This window comes from Callorhinus ursinus, unplaced genomic scaffold (assembly GCF_003265705.2).
Source record: "Callorhinus ursinus isolate GAN/ISIS: 27379988/994484 unplaced genomic scaffold, GSC_fseal_2.0 scaffold12, whole genome shotgun sequence".
NCBI classification, from domain to species: domain Eukaryota; kingdom Metazoa; phylum Chordata; class Mammalia; order Carnivora; family Otariidae; genus Callorhinus; species Callorhinus ursinus.
Genome location: NW_027397074.1, coordinates 75,775,929 through 75,794,786, shown reverse-complemented (window position 1 = coordinate 75,794,786; position 18,858 = coordinate 75,775,929). Strand labels below are relative to the sequence as shown.

The window sequence follows — 18,858 nt, the reverse complement described above, 5'->3', positions numbered from 1 at the left end:
GATGCCAGAGCACGGAAGGTGGGCCTGGAAATGGGTCAGTAATACAGGGAGGAAAGGGAAGGTGTGTAACATGCATGGCAAAGAAATAATGGGTTTTGAAAAAAATGGATGAATGGAAACAGAAGAGACCCCGAATAGCCAGAGGAATCTTGAAAAAGAAAAGCAAAGCCGGCGGCATCACAATTCCGGACTTCCAGCTCTATTACAAAGCTGTCATCATCAAGACGGTATGGTACAGGCACAAAAACAGACACATCGATCAATGGAACAGAATAGAGAGCCCAGAAATGGACCCTCAACTCTATGGTCAACTCATCTTTGACAAAGCAGGAAAGAATGTCCAATGGAAAAAAGACAGTCTCTTCAACAAATGGTGTTGGGAAAATTAGACAGCCACATGCAGAAGAATGAAACTGGACCATTTCCTTACACCACACACAAAAATAGACTCCAAATGGTTGAAAGACCTAAACGTGAGACAGGAGTCCATCAAAATCCTAAAGGAGAACACAGGCAGCAACCTCTTCGACCTCAGCTGCAGCAACTTCTTCCTAGAAACATCGCCAAAGGCAAGGGAATCCAGGGCAAAAATGAACTATTGGGATTTCATCAAGATAAAAAGCTTTTGCACAGCAAAAGAAACAGTCCACAAAACCAAAAGACAACCGACAGAATGGGAGAAAATATTTGCAAATGACATATCAAATAAAGGGCTAGTAACCAAAATCTATAAAGAACTTATCAAACTCAACACCCAAAGAACAAATAATCCAATCAAGAAATGGGCAGAAGACATGAACAGATATTTTTCCAAAGAAGACATCCAAATGGCCAACAGACACATGAAAAAGTGCTCCACATCGCTTGGCATCAGGGAAATCTAAATCAAAACCTCAGTGAGATACCACCTCACACCAGTCAGAATGGCTAAAATTAACAAGTCAGGAAACGACAGATGTTGGCGGGGATGCGGAGAAAGGGGAACCCTCCTACACTGTTGGTGGGAATGCAAGCTGGTGCAGCCACTCTGGAAAACAGTATGGAGGTTCCTCAAACAGTTGAAAATAGAGCTACCCTACGATCCAGCAATTGCACTACTGGGTATTTACCCCAAAGATACAAATGTAGGGATCCGAAGGGGTACGTGCACCCCAGTGTTTATAGCAGCAATGTCCACAATAGCCAAACTGTGGAACAAGCCAAGATGTCCATCAACAGATGAATGGATAAAGAAGATGTGGTATTTATACACAATGGAATATTATGCAGCCATCAAAAGGAATGAGATCTTGCCATTTGCAATGACGTGGATGGAACTGGAGGGTGTTATGCTGAGTGAAATAAGTCAATCAGAGAAAGACATGTATCGTATGACCTCACTGATATGAGGAATTCTTAATCTCAGGAAACAAACTGAGGGTTGCTGGAGTGGTGGGGGGGTGGGAGGGATGGGGTGGCTGGGTGACAGACATTGGGGAGGGTATGTGCTATGGTAAGTGCTGTGAATTGTGCAAGACTGTTGAATCACAGATCTCTGTACCTCTGAAACAAATGCAACATATGTTAAGAAAAAAAAAAAGAAGAAGATAGCAGGAGGGGAAGAATGAAGGGGAGTCAGTTGGAGGGGGAGACGAACCATGAGAGATGATGGACTCTGAAAAACAAACTGAGGGTTCTAGAGGGGAGAGGGGGATGGGTTAGCCTGGTGATGGGTATTAAAGAGGGCACGTTCTGCGTGGAGCACTGGGTGTTATGCACAAACAATGAATCATGGAACACTACATCAAAAACTAATGATGTAATGTATGGTGATTAACATAACAGTAAAAAAATTTAAAAAAAATTGGATGAAGCTCACAGCAGGATTAGCACAGTCTCCAGTATTCGGAGTAAAGGATAGGTGACTTGGGTTTGCATTGTGCAGTGTTGAAGACATCTCGATGCTGAGATGTTCCAAGGAGGTGAGACCTCAAAGAAAGTCACAGAAAGACAACAAACAGCCATATCTTTGTCACATTTCATTCGGGCTACTGACAAGAGCATCAGTCAGGGCCATTGCAGAGGGTGTGGATTCAGGGGTCAGAAAGGAAGTCGTGTTGCTCATCTACCCACAGAGAGGAACTGGGTCCTCTGACGTGGGTGGGCTGCAGACTCAGAGGTGGGGTTGGACAAGCAGAGGAGTGGTTGTCCTCTCTGAGTCCGGCCCCTGGACTTATGATAGAAGCTCTTTTGCTATTCATCACTGTTCTTGGTATTGCCTTTACTTTCTTTTTCTAACAGGCAAAAAGGATAATGAGGCTTCCCCTTTAAAAAAAGAAAGAAAGAAAGAAAGAAAGAATGAATGACACCTTTGTCTGCCTAACCCCTGCAATGCTAGAATGGCAAAAGAACACAATGTGCACATCATCTAGCAATTGAAATTACTTTGGATATTCCCGTGTGAGAGTCATAACTTTGCTTAAGGAAGAGAAGTATACAGGAGACGTTGTTTTGTGTGTATTAAATGAATCTTTTGAAGTCAACCATGTGTTCCGCAGATATTTATTTAATTCATACTCTATAAACATGGTATCCTACAGGAGGACCAGAGCTGCTCAATGCAGAACACCTGCTAATCTCTTGAGTCAAACTGCCTAGATTTGAACCTGGACCCTGCCTCTTACTAATGGGGTGAACTTAGGCAAGTTGCTCAACCCTTATGTCTCACTTTCTTGATCTTTAAAATGAAAATAATGATAATAGTACATACCTCATACTGCTGTGGTGGGGATCACATGAATTAATGTGTATTAAATATTTACAACAGAGCCTGGCAATTAGTGAGCACTAAGTAAATATTGTCGCCTTTAAGCAGATTACTGCGTAATTAAATATATAGTGCATCAGCTGGCTGCTGTAGGAATGACTGGAGTAGGGGAAAGAGGGTCTCTGTACGCAGACACAGAAAGGACATGGAGTTAGGGAGTTGTCCGAGAGAAAGCGTGCTGCTTTCAGAGGTCTGTCTGTTACATGCAAGCCTTGAGAGCAGTGCCTGGCACATCGCAATCAAAACATTTCAGCCATTATTCATCGGTCTTAACCTGGGAATCGTTAGCTCAGGAACACTGGATTTGAATTCTATACAGATGTAGCAAGAGCCAATATTGCACTTTTTGTAGTGGCTAATTATGGGCTCAAAACACATTAATCGACTACAATCACTTTTGGCTAGAGACCTATTTAATCATTGATCTGTCGAAAGGCAATATCCGAGGGTGGCAAAGAGAACAGGCTGTGAATCCCAGGTCGGCCCCACACCAGCTGGGCAACTTGGGGTGAGTTATTTAATCTCTTAGGTTCCTTGTCTAGCAAATGTGGGTAATAGAAGTGCCTGCCATACCTGGCTGCTCTTAGGATTAAATTAATATATGTAAAGCTCTTAGAACAATACTTAGCACATAGTAAACACTCACAGTGGAGTGTTTGCTATTTTTACTATTTTTACCGCTTCATCATATCACTCATGACTGAAGGTTATTTCAGGGTCAAGGCTCTCAGGGAGGGGACCATGGACAGACAGGCCTCTAACTTTCATTCCCACATGTGGTGGGCTGTAGTTTAATAGGATTCTGACACATTCAACTCAATTCTTGCCCTTCTCCCAGCCTCCAGAACCCAGCCTTAGCATTTCTTCCTTTAAGAACTTTTTGTATCAAAAATCAGTCAAGATTTGCCAATTCCTTTGAAACATTTCAAAGAGCAAATGTGGTTATCAAACGCTGAGGGATTTAGATGAGGCATACTTCACAAAAATTTCCTTGGTCCCCAGTCCTCTCTCCTGAGACTCTGGTTACACACCATTTACAAAAATTTCCTTTTCACGTTAGCCCTGTTATATAAATAGCAAATGGATATCTAGGTGTATATATCCTATAAGTAGTATTTGCCCCATATGATTTCACTTTTTAAGAATATATACGCACGCACTGTATAAACGTATGTGTATATACATATATAAATATATATATGTATATATAAATATATATATGTATCATATTTGTAAAGATACTGCCTAATCCCAATTTAGAGTTTAACCTTTTTCTTTCCCCTCTTCCCGAGGAATCAGGATCTGTTCAATGCAGTTACTTATGCAGTACACATGGAAATGATTGAGGATGTGCATTGTGCTGTTGCCTCCACGTTGGTTTCAATTCTAGCCCCTCTGGGCACCCTGCTGTGTGAGTAGTCTTAGAGTCTAGCCTTATTTCTCACAGCAGCTCCATTTTGTCCTTGGATGGGAAGGACTTGCTCACCACCAGGAGACAGGGGCTTGTTTTTATTTCCTTGCTGATAGCTAAGTGGTGATGCTGAGGAAATGTGCCAGTTGAGTTTGACCTTTGACGGGAAGCTGTTTATAAATAAAATCAGATGATATGGGGGTTGTTCTTCTTCCCCGAGGTATGCACTACTGACCTTATTGGGTGATGTTTTCCTTCTGAAGTGAAACTTAAAAGGCAGGTAAACACAATTTAGGAAAAAAAAACCTTTTTTTTTCACTCAATATCTGAGCTTCAGGTTTTAGAAACTAGAGAGGGTAGAGTGTATTGACTTTTGTTTTTGTAGTTTAGCCAATAACTCAAACATCTAAGCATAATTCCAGTTCTAAGCCATGGTGGCTCTACTGATCTTTTTGCCCAAATAATAAAACTACACAAATAAGGTCACATGGAAAATTGTAATACGTGTTCTGCTCACTCCCTTTCACTCTACCCTTTGTTAACTCCCTGCCTCATAGGTTACATTTGTCATTTTGTTTTCTCTGATTTGATATTTATTTACAGTGAGGAACAGAGCACAAGCCAACACTTAGTAGTTTAGGATGAAAACTCTTTTCTCTAATGTCAACTGCCAATGGAATGCTGTTCTCACCAAACTTCGTACTGGCTGACTTTGTTCATGTGCAGTCAATTATTTTATGATGTAACTGGTAGATCTAATCAGTCGATCTATAAATTTATTGATATGGTTCACAAATGATGGTTTAGAGGAATTATTATGGCAAGGTGAGGCTGTTTTGTTGCAATGGGTTCTGATGTAATGGATTTAATTTCTTGTTTACACATTCAGCTAGATTGTATAAGTCAGCAATATTGCTGTGTAACAAACCACCCCAAGACTCTAGCTTTAACCACAATCATTTGTTGTTATAGTTCATATGTCTGTGCCTTGGCTGGAGGTTGGCTGCTTCAGGTGGAGGACAGTTGAGTAATTTTCCTAGATTCAGCCAGATTCACTCCCATGTTTAAGGCTGGGAGTTGACTGATCTTGGTCAGGCTCATTTGGGGGGCAAACTCTGTTTTACATGTCTGCCCTCCTTCTCCCGGGGTCAGTAGATTGTCCTGGCACATCCTTTTCATTAGGATGTCGAAAGTACAAGTTGTGCAAGTGCATTTTAAGACTTTACTTGTGTTAGGAAGCTAACATTCCTTAGGCCAAAGCAAGTCATGTAGCCAGTCCGAGGTGGGGATTAGTCCACAGTGGGAGGGCACTGCAAAATTGCATGGCAATGGACATGGATAGAGGGGTGACTATAGACCTGAAGCCAATTATGCAGTTTATAATAAACACGAAAGTACTCACTGACTCTTGTTGAGTCAAGGGACTCTGAATGGGCCCCCCTTGAGCCACTGGGGCTTCTATCTAATAATAATTACCATCATAAATCATTGTAAAATAGAGCAGGTAGAAGCAGGCCATGTCCATGTGCGATTATCCAGGGACAGTATATCCCAGTACAGGAAATTTAGAAATCATATAAAATCTAAAGAAAAAAAAAATGTCATTCATGTTCTGAATTCTTTTCCAGAGATATTTTTACTATTTTGATATACTTCCTTTCAGCCTTTTTTCTATCACTTTCTTCATTAATAGTACATAAATTAATATCCCGATTTTTTTCTTAATAGTCTATAATAAATCTTTCTTTGCCTTGTTATTAAAAAGACTTTGTATGTGTAATATTACTGTCTGCATAAATGTTCCACATATGGATACATCATAATTTGTTCACCTTGCCCTTGTTCTCTACTATTTTGGTTATTTTCAGTGTTTTGTGATTATAAATAATGCAGCAGTAAGCATATCTGTGCACAAATCCTTATTTACATTTTTAGTTGTTTCTTTGACAGAAAGACTACTGGTTGGAAGTGCAGAGATCTGGGTCTGCCACAATTTCACTGTGTGATCTGGATCTATGTGTCAATTTCCTTGTTATAAAATGATGTATTTGAGCTTGATGGCCTTCAACTTCTTTCTGATTCAAAAATCATCCTCAAGTTAGAGTAGTAAATTACTTTATTGGAGTGGAAGCATAAAGGCAACACCAGTGTTTTGTCCTCAACAAAAGTCACGGGAAGAGAGGCAACTTCCTTGGACTTCTTACTTGGAAGAGTTCAGTGTCTTTGAGAGAGGAGGTTTTGCTTCGTAGTTTTAAGTTTCATTGTTCATCCTTCAGTCTCCATTCCTGATATAGCAATGATTATATATATAATTTTAAAATAGGCTTGTAGGACACTGAGCATTAAGAATATCAACTCTCTTGTCCTATGTTTGAGGATTGCTTAGCTACACTGGAAGAACTGATTGCATTACCTGTCTTCATTTTGTCTTATAGTTTTGTATTGCTTTTTGTTTTTATTTTTTCCTCTATTTTCCCCCTGTGAATTAAGCTTCATTACAGTAGTCATATAAGTGCACAGCCTGGGGATCTGGCCTCATCTCACAATTTCCTGGTGTGACCTTTTCTCAACGATGCCTCCTTACTGTTAATTTTAATATATACTGAGGCTGTATTGCATCTTACTATCTCTCTTCCAGTCCCTGGCAGGGATAAATACTGCTCAGTGTGGACAGGCTGTAAGTGTTGACTTCACAAAGCAAAGGCATCCATATGTCATTGCTGAATAGAGAAAGTGTAATCTGTGTACTCCGTCTCTCCAGCTCTTCCCAGATCTGTCCTGAGTGTGTCTTCCTTGCTGGTAACAGAATTTTGTAGTTCTTAAGCTCATTTTGGGAGAGGCATTAGAATCTTCTCTTGGCTCTTCATCCAGTTGCCTCTCTAAGTTGAGCAGGGTGCCCATCTAGCCAGCAGAATTCTGTATCAAATATGGTGTGGTCTCCCTCCTCTGGCCGCCATCAAAAGGCCCTTTGTTTCCTCCCCCTCCCCCTCAGCCAGGATGTGGTGTGCACCCCGCAAATGATGGAAATTCTACCATCACACCGTAGCACTCAGCAGCTTTATAGAACAAGTTCCAAAAGCAAAACATCTTCAACCAGCCGAAGTCTTGCCCATCTTTACTTTGCCTCAAGAAATAAATCGGGGCTGGGATAATGAATCAAGTCAATTATAAACTAGATTTGGGGGGGGGCAAATCATTTTCCTTTGTACATGTGAATTTAATGTTTTCTTGGGTTTTAAGGAAGTTGCTTAGGAAACACAATTTTAGTAATTGTGAACTTTGGTTTTTAGCTTCTATGCCCACTCTTTCCCCATCTCTAGCAGTTCTAAATGATCTTCATGTACCTTTCCTGAAGTAAGCTTGAGTCCAATTCTTGAGTGTAAAATCATTGCCTAATGGGAACGACTTTGCTCTTTTGTACAGTAATGGTTCACTAACCGTGTGTGTGTGTGTGTGTGTGTGTTTAAACATTTTCATAAAGTGAGGAACGTATTTTTGCTTTATTTTAACTTCATTTTAGTAAACATGGTTTCAGATAAGGAATGCTGACTTGGGGAATTTCTGACTTGTTTTTTTCTTGTTCTACATCTGTTTGCAATCTCCTTGTCTTTTCTTTTCCTGCCCATCTCCCTCCTTTTGGGCTGTGCTTGGCTAGTAGCTCTGAAGTAATTTGGTAAGAAACAGGTGGATGTAAGCTCCTAGAAGAATGTGCATTAAGTGTAGAGGTGCTTCTGTCTGTTCTTATTCCTTTGTCCTGATCCCCAGGCCTGTGATCATCATGAAAGCCAGTAGCGAGCCAAGATCTACACTTGCCAAAATCCAGCTCTTTTCTCTAGATATTTGGTTCCTTTCAGTAAAGGCACATGTTTGTTACAAACTCTGAAGTTTCGCAGAGGGCTAAGTAAAGTTCTGGAGGTCTAGGTCAGGCTTAAGGCATAAGTGGGGTCATAGGGAAACGAAGACAAAAACAGGGAGTGAGAAGAAACTAAAAAAAAGAAAACCAACAAACTGTCCACTGGGAGAAGAATAGAGCCCACCTCACCATGGTCCCCAGTCCTCTCCCCCGAGACTTTGGTTACACACCATTTGTTTCTTAATTTTAAATGTACTTATTGGGGGCACCTGGGTGGCTCACCTGGTTAAGCATCCGACTCTTGATTTCAGCTCAGGTCCTGATCTCAGGGTCGTGAGAGCGAGCCCCATGTTGGGCTCCGCGCTCAGCGGGGAGTCTGCTTGGGATTCTCTCTCCTTCTCCCTCTGCCCCTCTCCTTGCCACGCTCTCTCTCTTTCTCAAATAAATAAATACATCTTTAAAAAGTGTACTTACTTATTTTTAAATAGATGACACAGTCACTTGGTTTGAAAACCAGAAAGTGTAAAGCATCACACATTGAGATTCTCCCTCCTGTCCTGTTGCCTGTCCACCCAGTCTCTTTCCTGCTCTGACCAGGAAGGCAGGTTTCTTTCTTTTACATGGACCCTTGAGGTTCCTTTAGGCATACATACACTCAAAGCAAATACAAGTATGGATTCATACTTGGCCATTCATTTCTTTATCCATTGATCTCCTCTCTCACATCCTCACTTTATTTCCTCTTATTCTTTGCTCAGTAACTCCTGGTTGGAGCTCTGTTTTTGAGGAGCAAGATCAGTGGTCATTTGTTTTACTTATGTCTGATACCCCTGACCAGATTCATACGTGTGCTTGTCTTCTTCCCATAGATGAAGTGGAAAGTGAGAAATGGTACCTGTCTACAGACTTTCCATCAACAACCATCAAGACAGAGCCAATTACAGAGGAGCCACCCCCAGGACTTGTTCCCTCTGTCACTCTGACCATCACTGCCATCTCCACCCCTTTTGAGAAGGAGGAACCCCCCCTGGAAATGAATACTGGGGTATACTTGCTTTTCTTCCCTACACATACATTGGATCAAAAGACACGGATCCTCATTCTCCAATAAGGCATTTAACCTTTTTTTGGAACTAGTGGCTCTAGATGTTTCCAAATATGTAATTGCATATGTATGTATGTATATATCAAGGTTATGTTGATTTGGGATCAGTATTGATTATACCACTTCCTTTAAAGGCATTGCTCAGAAAACTGGTAACAAGTCTGATTTCATTTTTCCAATGATTGCTGTTATAAAATTAAGATAAATAGATGGATATCCGTGGTTAAAAAAACCCCAAAGTCCCCATGGGATTGATTTTTAGGCCAGTGGAAAGAGAAGGATTAAATGATAATTTGATCCTTGGCTCGTATGCCGGGGCTGATGGAAGTGTCGGTCCTGTGTAATGTTTTCCCTTCCTTGTGCAGTGTGGAGTTGCCCTGACCCAATTCGGGGATCTCCCACCTACCAACTTTTATTGTATTACACATGGAAAACATACAAAATTGGGCATTTCTTCCTTGTTCGATTCCATGCCTACGTGCCTACCCCACCTTCTCTCTGGGTGTTTCTAGTGTCCAGTGATGGACCAGGTATCATACGTGGACATTTTCTTCCAGATGTTGGAAGCCAGACCTGAGTTTCCTGAAGTTCGGAGCCAAAGGTTTATAAACAGTGACTCCACTGATGTTAAGTCAGATATCCTCTGAGCAAGGTGTCCTATCTACCTGTACCTGTTTAGGAAGAGGTCGCACGGAAGCAGCAGAGCTGCCAAAGCTTTGGCGCACACTTGTTCTTAGCGCTCTTTACAGTCCATCTTGGAAAAGATGGGGGACTGTGGACAGAGCCCCTCTGCAGCTGCACTCTAGAATGCCATTCTCGTTCGCTGCCTGGATCTGTTCATTGCACTGGGCTCCTAGAGCGTGTCTTAGTCTCCTTGCCCCGCGAGATGTTAGTCCAGTTGACTTTTTAGTATGTAACTAAGAAACGTCAGGGTCTTGGGCCTTGCTGCTCCAGTGGAGCAAGGCCCAAGACCCTGACCTTTCTTGCTGATTTTTATTTTTTTAAACACTGTGTTTGAAATTCTCCCTCTAGGTTGATTCCTTGTGCCAGACCGTTATTCCTAAAATTAAGCTGGAGCCTCATGAAGTGGATCAGTTCCTCAACTTCTCTCCTAAAGAAGGTCTGTCTACTCTCCCTGCCTTCCTTAGCATTCCCAGATGTCCATGCATGGAGAAAGGGAACGTGGGAGAAAGTGCTGGGATTAATTTGTACTGTAGGCATCACCTGCTTTCTGAAATAGCTCAGCTCTTTAAAACCTTGATTCTAAGTACAGATGTCAAAAGCTAAATTTTAACTTCCCATCTATGTTATATGCTTAAATCTTTTATCTAAATAGGTGTATGTGCTTAAGACTTTTATGCTAAATCTTGTATTTTACTTTTACTCCCAGCAGGGGTGTTTTTTTTTTTTTTTTTTTCCCAAACCTTTCCCAACCTTTATAGTCAGCTATGACTTGGGTACTGGTGAACGGGGCAAGTGTTGTCTTTCTGGGTGTGAACGTGTGAATCAAGCCCCATTCTCTGTGCTGCTGTGGTGAGCAGTAGAGGCCAAGACACAAACATCCACGAAAGCACCTTGCCCTTTGTAAAGTGAATTCACAATTTGTCTGATCATTCAGTGTGTTTAAATGTTGATTTTAGGCGACAATAGTTACAAGGAGCCTCTTCCCTATTTATAAATTAGTTCATGCATCTCACTGGGCATCTTGCCATCCATTTAGAACAAAATAATGTCATATTCAAAGTTGTCATACTTTTCGCCTTTTCTTTCTCTGTGTCAGTTTCTTTCTGATTTCTCCCTCTTGTTCTCAGATGAAGCCCATAAGTAGGAATCCTGAAAACTGACCCCCCAAGTGTCATAGAGTCGAAGGAAGCTTTCTTTGCCTTTTCTTAAATTGAGATACCCCTGCGTGGCCCCTGTGCTTTAAATTTTGTGGCTTCAGGCCTGCTGTCATCTTCCTTTTTATTTATGTCTTCAGGATGAGGTTAGAAGGACAGTTCAGTAGTGTGGTCAACAAATAAGAAATTTGTATATGCGTTTGTCATAGAAAAGGCCTCTGTGTTATGGTGTATGCTTAATGTATGGGTGTTACAAATGAGCAGTTCTCATGAAAGCATAACCTCCTTCATTCCACTAGAAACGAACTCAGGATGTTATCTGTGACAAATTAATCAGGGTTGGTATTTGCCTTTATTATCAGTAAGAAACAATACATTTTTGAAATTAACAATATCAACTAGAATCCATATAGAGACAATATTTCTTTCCGCCGAGTGTTATCCATTAGTGCCTTTCAGCTTACATACTGTTCTAAAGGATTTCCTTTCATTTTCATGAACACTATCAAATACATCTTGCTCTTTTAGTTTATGTTGCAGTATGCTTCAGAAAGTGTCCTAACTGTAACAATGAATGGATCACTGGAGGAGAAACATTTCAAGAGTAAAGTAAGTGGCAGGCAGTCCTTCATTATCCTAGATAAACAGAGAGGAGGAAATTCAATATCCTTGTATGCAGTGGAGCTTCTAGGCAAAGTAGCTTATTGTCCCCAGACCTTTCAAGTAATCTGAGACTAGCATTTCAAATGATATTTAGAAATCTGATACCGAAGCACCAAGAGCGAGGTCAGTAGCTCTTAATAAGCAGGAAAGAGGGGATTCGAGTTTCCCTCACTTCTGTCATGCCGTTTCTGTTTTTTTTGTGGAGCACCTTCTGCTTGGAAAGGAGAAAAGTATTAGAATAATTTGGACGGTGCTGAGTGAAAGGGACAAGTAAGCTCTAGGTACACTTGGCTACTTCTCCAGAATATAACAGCACAGTGTGGCAGACAACGGGAGCCCCTAATAGGTTTTGCTCTTGGGTTTGGTTGTTTTGTTTTGTTTTTTTCCCACCATTGTTAAAAGATAAACTGAGGCATATTAAGATTTTTAGGAGTTTATTTGAGCAAAAGTGTATTCAAATTGGCAGTGCCGAACCAGAAGGGGTTAGGAATGTTCCACCAATGGGAGCTCATGGAGAGACTTTGCTACTTTGCTACTTGGTTAACACTCTCAGGACTCCGTTCTAGGGGGGCACATATTTGAGGCCCCCGGAACTGTTGGCAGAGATGTTGGCACTAGAGATACAAGGATTATTTTAGAATATTCGTTAGCTTGTGGAGTACCCACAGACTCTAAAAAACCCAGGGAGCTCTTTGGCAAGACTTTGTCAGAGAAAAAGGGAAGCATCTAGTGAAAGGTACTATGGTAGAAAAAGAGGAAGAGAGTAAGAGAAGAAAGAGCTGTGTGGTGTGAATAGCAGGGAGGGTGGCTGGAAGGCACATTACTTGTTACCTCGGATATTCAGGTATTTCAAGAGAGAGAGCCACCTGGTCATTGCTTGTCACCTGCAAAGGCAGCTCTGGGTGGGATCTGCTAGGTCAGTTATGCCTCAGAAGACCCTTCCCACCTCAGGCAGTCTCTGGTTACAGGAGAAAAGAAGAGGTCGAAGCCTTTCTGTGGCCCCAAGCACTCCTCCGGCCAAGCTGCAGCTTCCGTGCTAAAGGGCTCAGTTGTCTTGGGGGCCTCTTGGGGGTGTGGGGTGAAAGGCTCACCCAAGGTTATGCCCGTTGGCTCAGTAACAGTGGCTGGCGCTCAAGGTATTTCGGCTTAGCGGGAATAGAAAGGAGGCCAGAAAATGGAGAGCTCTTTTGTCAAAAAGGTTGAGCTCAGAGTGGATTCTCCCTACTGGAGCCCATCCCTGCTGCCCTGGGGATGTGTGATTGGTAACACCCACTGTGGCTCCCTGCTTCCAGCAGATGGCGTGTCTGTGACTCCCTGAGGGGAGGCCAGGGGACTGGGGAGCAGCAAAGCCCACGCGCACATGTACACACACACACACACACACACACACACACTTCTTTTCTAGTGTCTGCCTACCTATCTACAGATGGATTTAGAATTTTCTGAAGGAAGAATGTCTGGTGTCTTGCCTACGGGCCCTACCATGCACATTCCTTCAGAAACAAATGAGCTTTTCTCAAAGTAGCCATTGGAATTGCTCTTGGGCCCCAAGTTTTGCAATTTTTTTTTTAAGTACCTAATCCATTAACATGGTTGTTTACAAGTCAAACAATATAAATGATATGAAGTGAATACAATGAGAAGTTATGCCGGCACTACCACAGTCTACCCTAATTTCCCCCGCCCCCAAGAGGTCATAATTTTATTAATTTGTTTTGTCTTTTTCTTTTTTTAAAGATTTTATTTATTTATTTACTTACTCATTTATTTTTCATTTTTTTATCTGACAGACGGAGACACAGCGAGAGAGGGAACACAAGCGGGGGAGTGGGAGAGGGAGAAACAGGCTTCCCACTGAGCAGGGAGCCCGGTGTGGGGCTCGATCCCAGGGCCCCGGGATCACGACCTGAGCCGAAGGCAGACGCCCAATGACTGAGCCACCCAGGCAGCCCAATTTTATTAATTTCTTATATATTTCCCAGTATTTCTTTATGCAGAGACAAGCAAATACGAGTCTGTATTCACCTCCGCTCCTCTTTCCTACAAGAGGAGGGCTACTTTATACACGGTTCTGTACCTTGATGCCCCCCTCCCCCAACAATATCTGTCAGAGATCTTTCCAAATCAGCACATGCAGAATCTTCATCCCTTTGTTCGGCTGACCTGAGTTCGGCCGTGTGGACGTCCAGCTGTTTAACTGCCCCTGAGTCCCGCTTCGTTGCTGTCTGATGGATGAAATCCGCTTTCTTTCCCTCAGCCTCCGTGGAACACTTGCACTTACCTCCCACCCCTCCCAGCAGCCACAGCAGTGACTCAGAGGGCAGCCTGAGCCCCAACCCGCGCCTGCACCCCTTCGGCCTGCCTCAGACCCACAGCCCCGCCAGAGCCGTGGCCCGGGCCCCCTCGGCCCTGTCCAGCTCTCCTCTCCTCACAGCGCCTCACGTGAGTATTCTGAGGGCAGCTCGGGGCTTGAACCCTTTCCCTTGGGTTACTTGGAGCTTCACTAGGAGTGGGTGCCCTTCAAGGCCACTTGACTTTTGTTCTTGTAAGGAGGTCTTAGGTTTAATTGCTAAAACAGGGTGCTAGCCATCTTAAAGAACATTATTTTAAGACCTGCCTATAACCTCACCAGGTTTAACACAGTCTTCTTCCTTTTCCTGTGCACATTCCGGTTACTACTTGTATGTTCTATTTTACACAGCCAGAAACATGAGGGGTAAAAATGTTGTGTTGCCTTCCTCCTCAAAATCATGTCCCAAATACTTACCATCAGTTTAGATGATCCTATGGCCTAAAATAGGAAATAACTTGTTTTTCAAATAAACAATCTTTGATGAACTCAAAACTTGGAGATTAACTGTTTTGTTTTTGAAAGCTCAAGAATATAGTTTAACCCTTTTTTCCTGTGGTACGACTCCCAATGCAGAAACTCAAGTTAGAGCATGAGTCATCCTTAAGGGCACCTTTTTCCAAATAAAAATAGGGACAGATAATTAACATTTTACTGTTCTGAAGAGTTCATTGATTTCTGTGAAATTTGAAAAATCATAAAATTATTATCAACCTTACTGAATTTATATCACACAGAGAAAATTTGAATGAGATATTTAAAAATTCTATAAGAACCATCTGTCAATTAATATAATTTGGACGATTTAAAGTCAGTGTGTCCCAGAGTTCTGGATCTGTGGCCATGTTAGGAAATCCTCCCAATGTCACATCCCCATAGTGCGTTCTTTGTGTTTCTCAATTAGCTCTAGGTATCAAATCTGAATACCTCTACTCAGTACTAGGCACCTTGACCCTTCCCTATTTCAAGAACTTATCCATTCTAGACAGAGTAGCATCTTCAAGTGCTTTTCAGAATACGGCCTTTGGCTTGGAATGCCCTCCTCTCTATGGGAATCATCCCCTTCCTTTCAAAAGGCCCAATGCAAGTGTCCTCTCCTACCCTAAGCCTTTCCTTATCACACACACTCATGTGTCTCTTTCCCCAGATTGTGAATGCACCTTGAGTTGATATTACAGTGTAGCATTTAATTGCCCTCAGCCTTTCATGTGTATTAATTCAGTCTCAATCTTGATCACAAGCTATGACTCGAGAGATGCAGTTTGTCTTGAGTGTTCCGTGACATTTACTGTGGGGCTCAAATGTAGTCAGCGCTTAGCTTCTTTGACTATGTATAAACACATCATTCTATTATGGCCTGAATGAGATGAGCTACAGTCCTCTTCTTCACTGATGATGGACCATCTGGGACTGTTGCAAGCCAGAGACTTCCATTGGATGTGCCTGTAGGTGTATTTCTGGGAGCCCAGGCCCCTTAGCTGTCAGTGGGGGACAAGAAGTGACCCCTGGTGTGTGGAGAGCATCTTGCAAAATTGTGTTTTCGTAGAACAAGGAAACTCTTTCATCAACAGAGCTCCAAGTGAATCCGCCATCACTCCAAGGCCATGAAATCTCAAGAGATGTGGGAAATGAATCCTGTAATGTTACTTTTGATGTTTTAGCCAGTGGGGTACCTTCTGGGAACTGATGGGTGGAGGTTTCTTCACCCTTTCCCTTGAATGATAATCCTTGGGTTGTAACCTTCACGTGAGAGTGTGTTCTCTGTCTTTGTTTCCCCTTCAAACTACTCATCTCTCACCAGAAGCAGACGAGCATCCTTTTCTCTCAGACGTTGGCAAGTTTCTTGAATATGCCCAGTTGTTCTGCTTTGACCCTTTTTCTGCCCCTTGATCTGCACAGAAACTTCAAGGATCAGGCCCACTGGTCCTGACAGAAGAGGAGAAGAGGACCCTGATCGCCGAGGGCTATCCCATCCCCACCAAATTGCCTCTAACAAAATCAGAGGAGAAGGCTCTGAAGAAAATTCGGAGGAAAATCAAGAACAAGGTGAGCCCTTCAAATCTAGTTGGTTCTATGAACAGAGACCATGGCCAGAATTAAGTCTGCGTGCCCCCACTCCCCCTCTTCCCAGTGGCCAACACTGGCCCATCTCATGGCGGGGGGGTAGGGGGACAAGGCTCAGCCTTGCCCTTCCCCTCAGTGGTGACTGTGTTCTTCCAGTCCCTCTGCCCATCCTCTGGGTCAGTGGATCCCAAACTGGGGGTGCATGCTCCTTGGTGCCCAAGGGGATCCATTCAGCGCTGACAGGAAAACATTAGAACTCCCATTAATTTTTTTTATCTCAGCCTTTTAAGTTTCTGTTTTATGATGTACACAGTATTTCCTTCTAGTGGGCATGTACATAATTTATAAATAAATATAAATGCATTATGGGTGTTTAATTTTTTTCTTTACTAGGTTTTTGATTTAAAAAAAAATTCTCTAGTCTATTGTTGTATACCTGGATTCAGGAGTCTCCTAGCCCTAGGTCCCTACACTGCAAATCAGGACTGGTGAGGCCGAGGGGCATGGCTAGGGCACAGACAGGCCAGAAGGCAGGAGGCAGAGAAAGAAAGAAGAGTTCAGTTACCACTTTTGGTCCATGTGCAGAACCAGTAGGGGGCTTATGTCTGACCAAGCCCAACCCTCTCTGTGTATAAGTTATAGTTGAGCCAACGGAGGCCCACAGAGTTGAAATCATTTATCTAAGACCACACAGATGGTTTGTGACCCACGTGTTCTGTTCTGACTCAGGCCTGCCATGCTTCCCACGTGGGGCCCAGTTTGGTGAACTAGTAGTGACCACACAGGCTGGTTGGAACCAGGGAGGTCAGAAGAGGTGACTCACAGATGAGCCAGCAGGTTATCTAAATGAAGAGTGGCCACAGAAATGAGCAGGACCCTGGTGATTTGTGTGCTAACAGACTCCTCTCTTCCACGTACACATAACTGACTTAGGAGATGGCAGGAAGTTAATCCTTTCTCCTCCCCTTCTTTCTCAGATTTCTGCCCAGGAAAGTAGGAGAAAGAAGAAAGAATACATGGACAGCTTGGAGAAAAAGTAAGGCCTCTGTGAGACTGGGTGTGTTTATTGGGGAGTCTGCATAGGGAAACGGGAGTGAGCGAAGCTTCTGTTTTCCAGAAGTAGAAGTTCATTCTGGCCACCGTTAAAGCCCGTTGGTTCATCAGCTATGTTTTGCCTGCCACCTAGTGGTTTTTAGAGGGGAGCCCTTATAAGTATGTCCTTAAGTAAAAAATACACTCTATCTTAGCAGGCGTTGGTACCACACCATTTCTAACCAGAGTAAGTCCTCAAAGGCTTCCTTTCAAACAAGTGCAAATAGTAACAGTCGTTCCTGTTCCTGGAACTCTGCTCAGAGGAGAGGCACTGTTTCAGCCAAAGGGAGCAGTGCTAATTAATCCCTCACACCCTAGAGAAGGAGCGCTCGCAGTACAGTGAGTCGGGCTGGTGCCGACTGGTGGTACATTCCGTCTACTATAATTCATGATGCAGCCTAGCAACTTCCCACAAAAACACTCGAAGGCACCTTTTGTTCTGAATAGTCCAAAATATCCGGAGGGCTAGTAGAAAAACATGAATGAAATGCAATTTTGTCTTTGCCTTAGAATATCGTTCTCTGGCTGGCCAACGAGTATCATTTAAGATGGAAATGAGGCCCCCAACCCAGAAATGAATCTTCCCACGTGTCTGGGGAGAGGAGTGGATCCTGGCTGGTTGTTGACATTCCTACTGAAAGTTCGTGTCTCTACATCCTAGTTTAGGTCTTGGTAATTGAGCATGAAGTAGTCCCATTCCGTTCCATTATCTTCTGTAGGCTTCAGGGTCGAAATGGTCTTGGAGGCTTGCATGCTCCTGCAGCTGGATTCCTTGGCTTGAGGTGCTGGGTTTTTGTCCTCCCCTATTGTTTATCCCAAGCCCTTTGGCTTCCTATCAGTCCTTCTGGCCAAGACTACAGCCAGCAGCATCCAGACCCCCATAGTATGGGGGACATGAATGATGGGCACTGAGAGCAATAGGGATGAGGTGAAAGAAATCGAGGTTGGAACACCCTGGAAGGACTTTGCATTTTGTACCATCCCTATTCATTTTCTGGTCCTGGGGCACGTGTTACTCATCTCTCTCTCTCTCTCTCTCTCTCTCTCTCTCTCTCTCTCTCTTTTTCTTTTGTCTTCTTACCTTTCTCCCCAATTCAGCCTGGCCAGGCTCTCTCCCTCATTTCCCTAGAGTAGCTGATGCCCAGTCCTCCTTCTCCAAACCCCACCTGCCTCCACCCTAGCTCCTGGCTTCGCATTTGCTCAAGTGATACAACTAATTTTCTTCTCTCTTGCTCCTCTGTAGGGTGGAGTCTTGTTCAACTGAGAACTTGGAGCTTCGGAAGAAGGTAGAGGTTCTGGAGAACACTAACAGGTGAGTGTCGCTGGAGTAAGGAGCTGTTCAAACTGCCTAATGGAAGGTGGGAGAAAAGGGGGGACAGATCCAGGACCAGAGTGGGAGGAAAGTGGAGGAAAGCAGAGATGTGCAAAGGTGCTCGGGACGGCCATACTCCACCCGCCTGTTCCTGCCACACACGTGCGCTTGCACACACACACACACACACACACATGTTCTTTACTTTTCCTAAAATACATGGCATCAAGCTTGGAGGAGAGTAAGGATAGTAAGTTTGATTCTTCTGAAAATGACATTCAACTTTAGAGGTGGACAGGGAAGGACTGGCCTCTTCATCGTCACCCAATTTTAGTAACAAATGGTGTTTATTCACGAAAAGAAA

At 43.1% G+C, this 18,858-nt stretch overlaps 1 protein-coding gene across 3 annotated transcripts in view; it reads left to right on the top strand.

Annotated features, from left to right (window-relative positions):
• Positions 1-18,858, top strand: part of CREB3L2 (cAMP responsive element binding protein 3 like 2) — a 108,292-nt gene that overhangs the window by 70,239 nt on the left and 19,195 nt on the right. For all 3 annotated transcript variants that reach the window (XR_003204913.2, XM_025854825.2, XM_025854824.2), the window contains exons 3-8: positions 8,940-9,115; positions 10,208-10,295; positions 13,934-14,118; positions 15,926-16,072; positions 17,068-17,126; positions 18,426-18,494. Coding sequence is in view for 2 of the 3 variants with exons in the window: in XM_025854825.2 (XP_025710610.1) it covers positions 8,940-9,115; positions 10,208-10,295; positions 13,934-14,118; positions 15,926-16,072; positions 17,068-17,126; positions 18,426-18,494 (724 nt within the window). In the remaining variant the exon portion in view is untranslated. The remainder of the gene's footprint in view (positions 1-8,939; positions 9,116-10,207; positions 10,296-13,933; positions 14,119-15,925; positions 16,073-17,067; positions 17,127-18,425; positions 18,495-18,858) is intronic.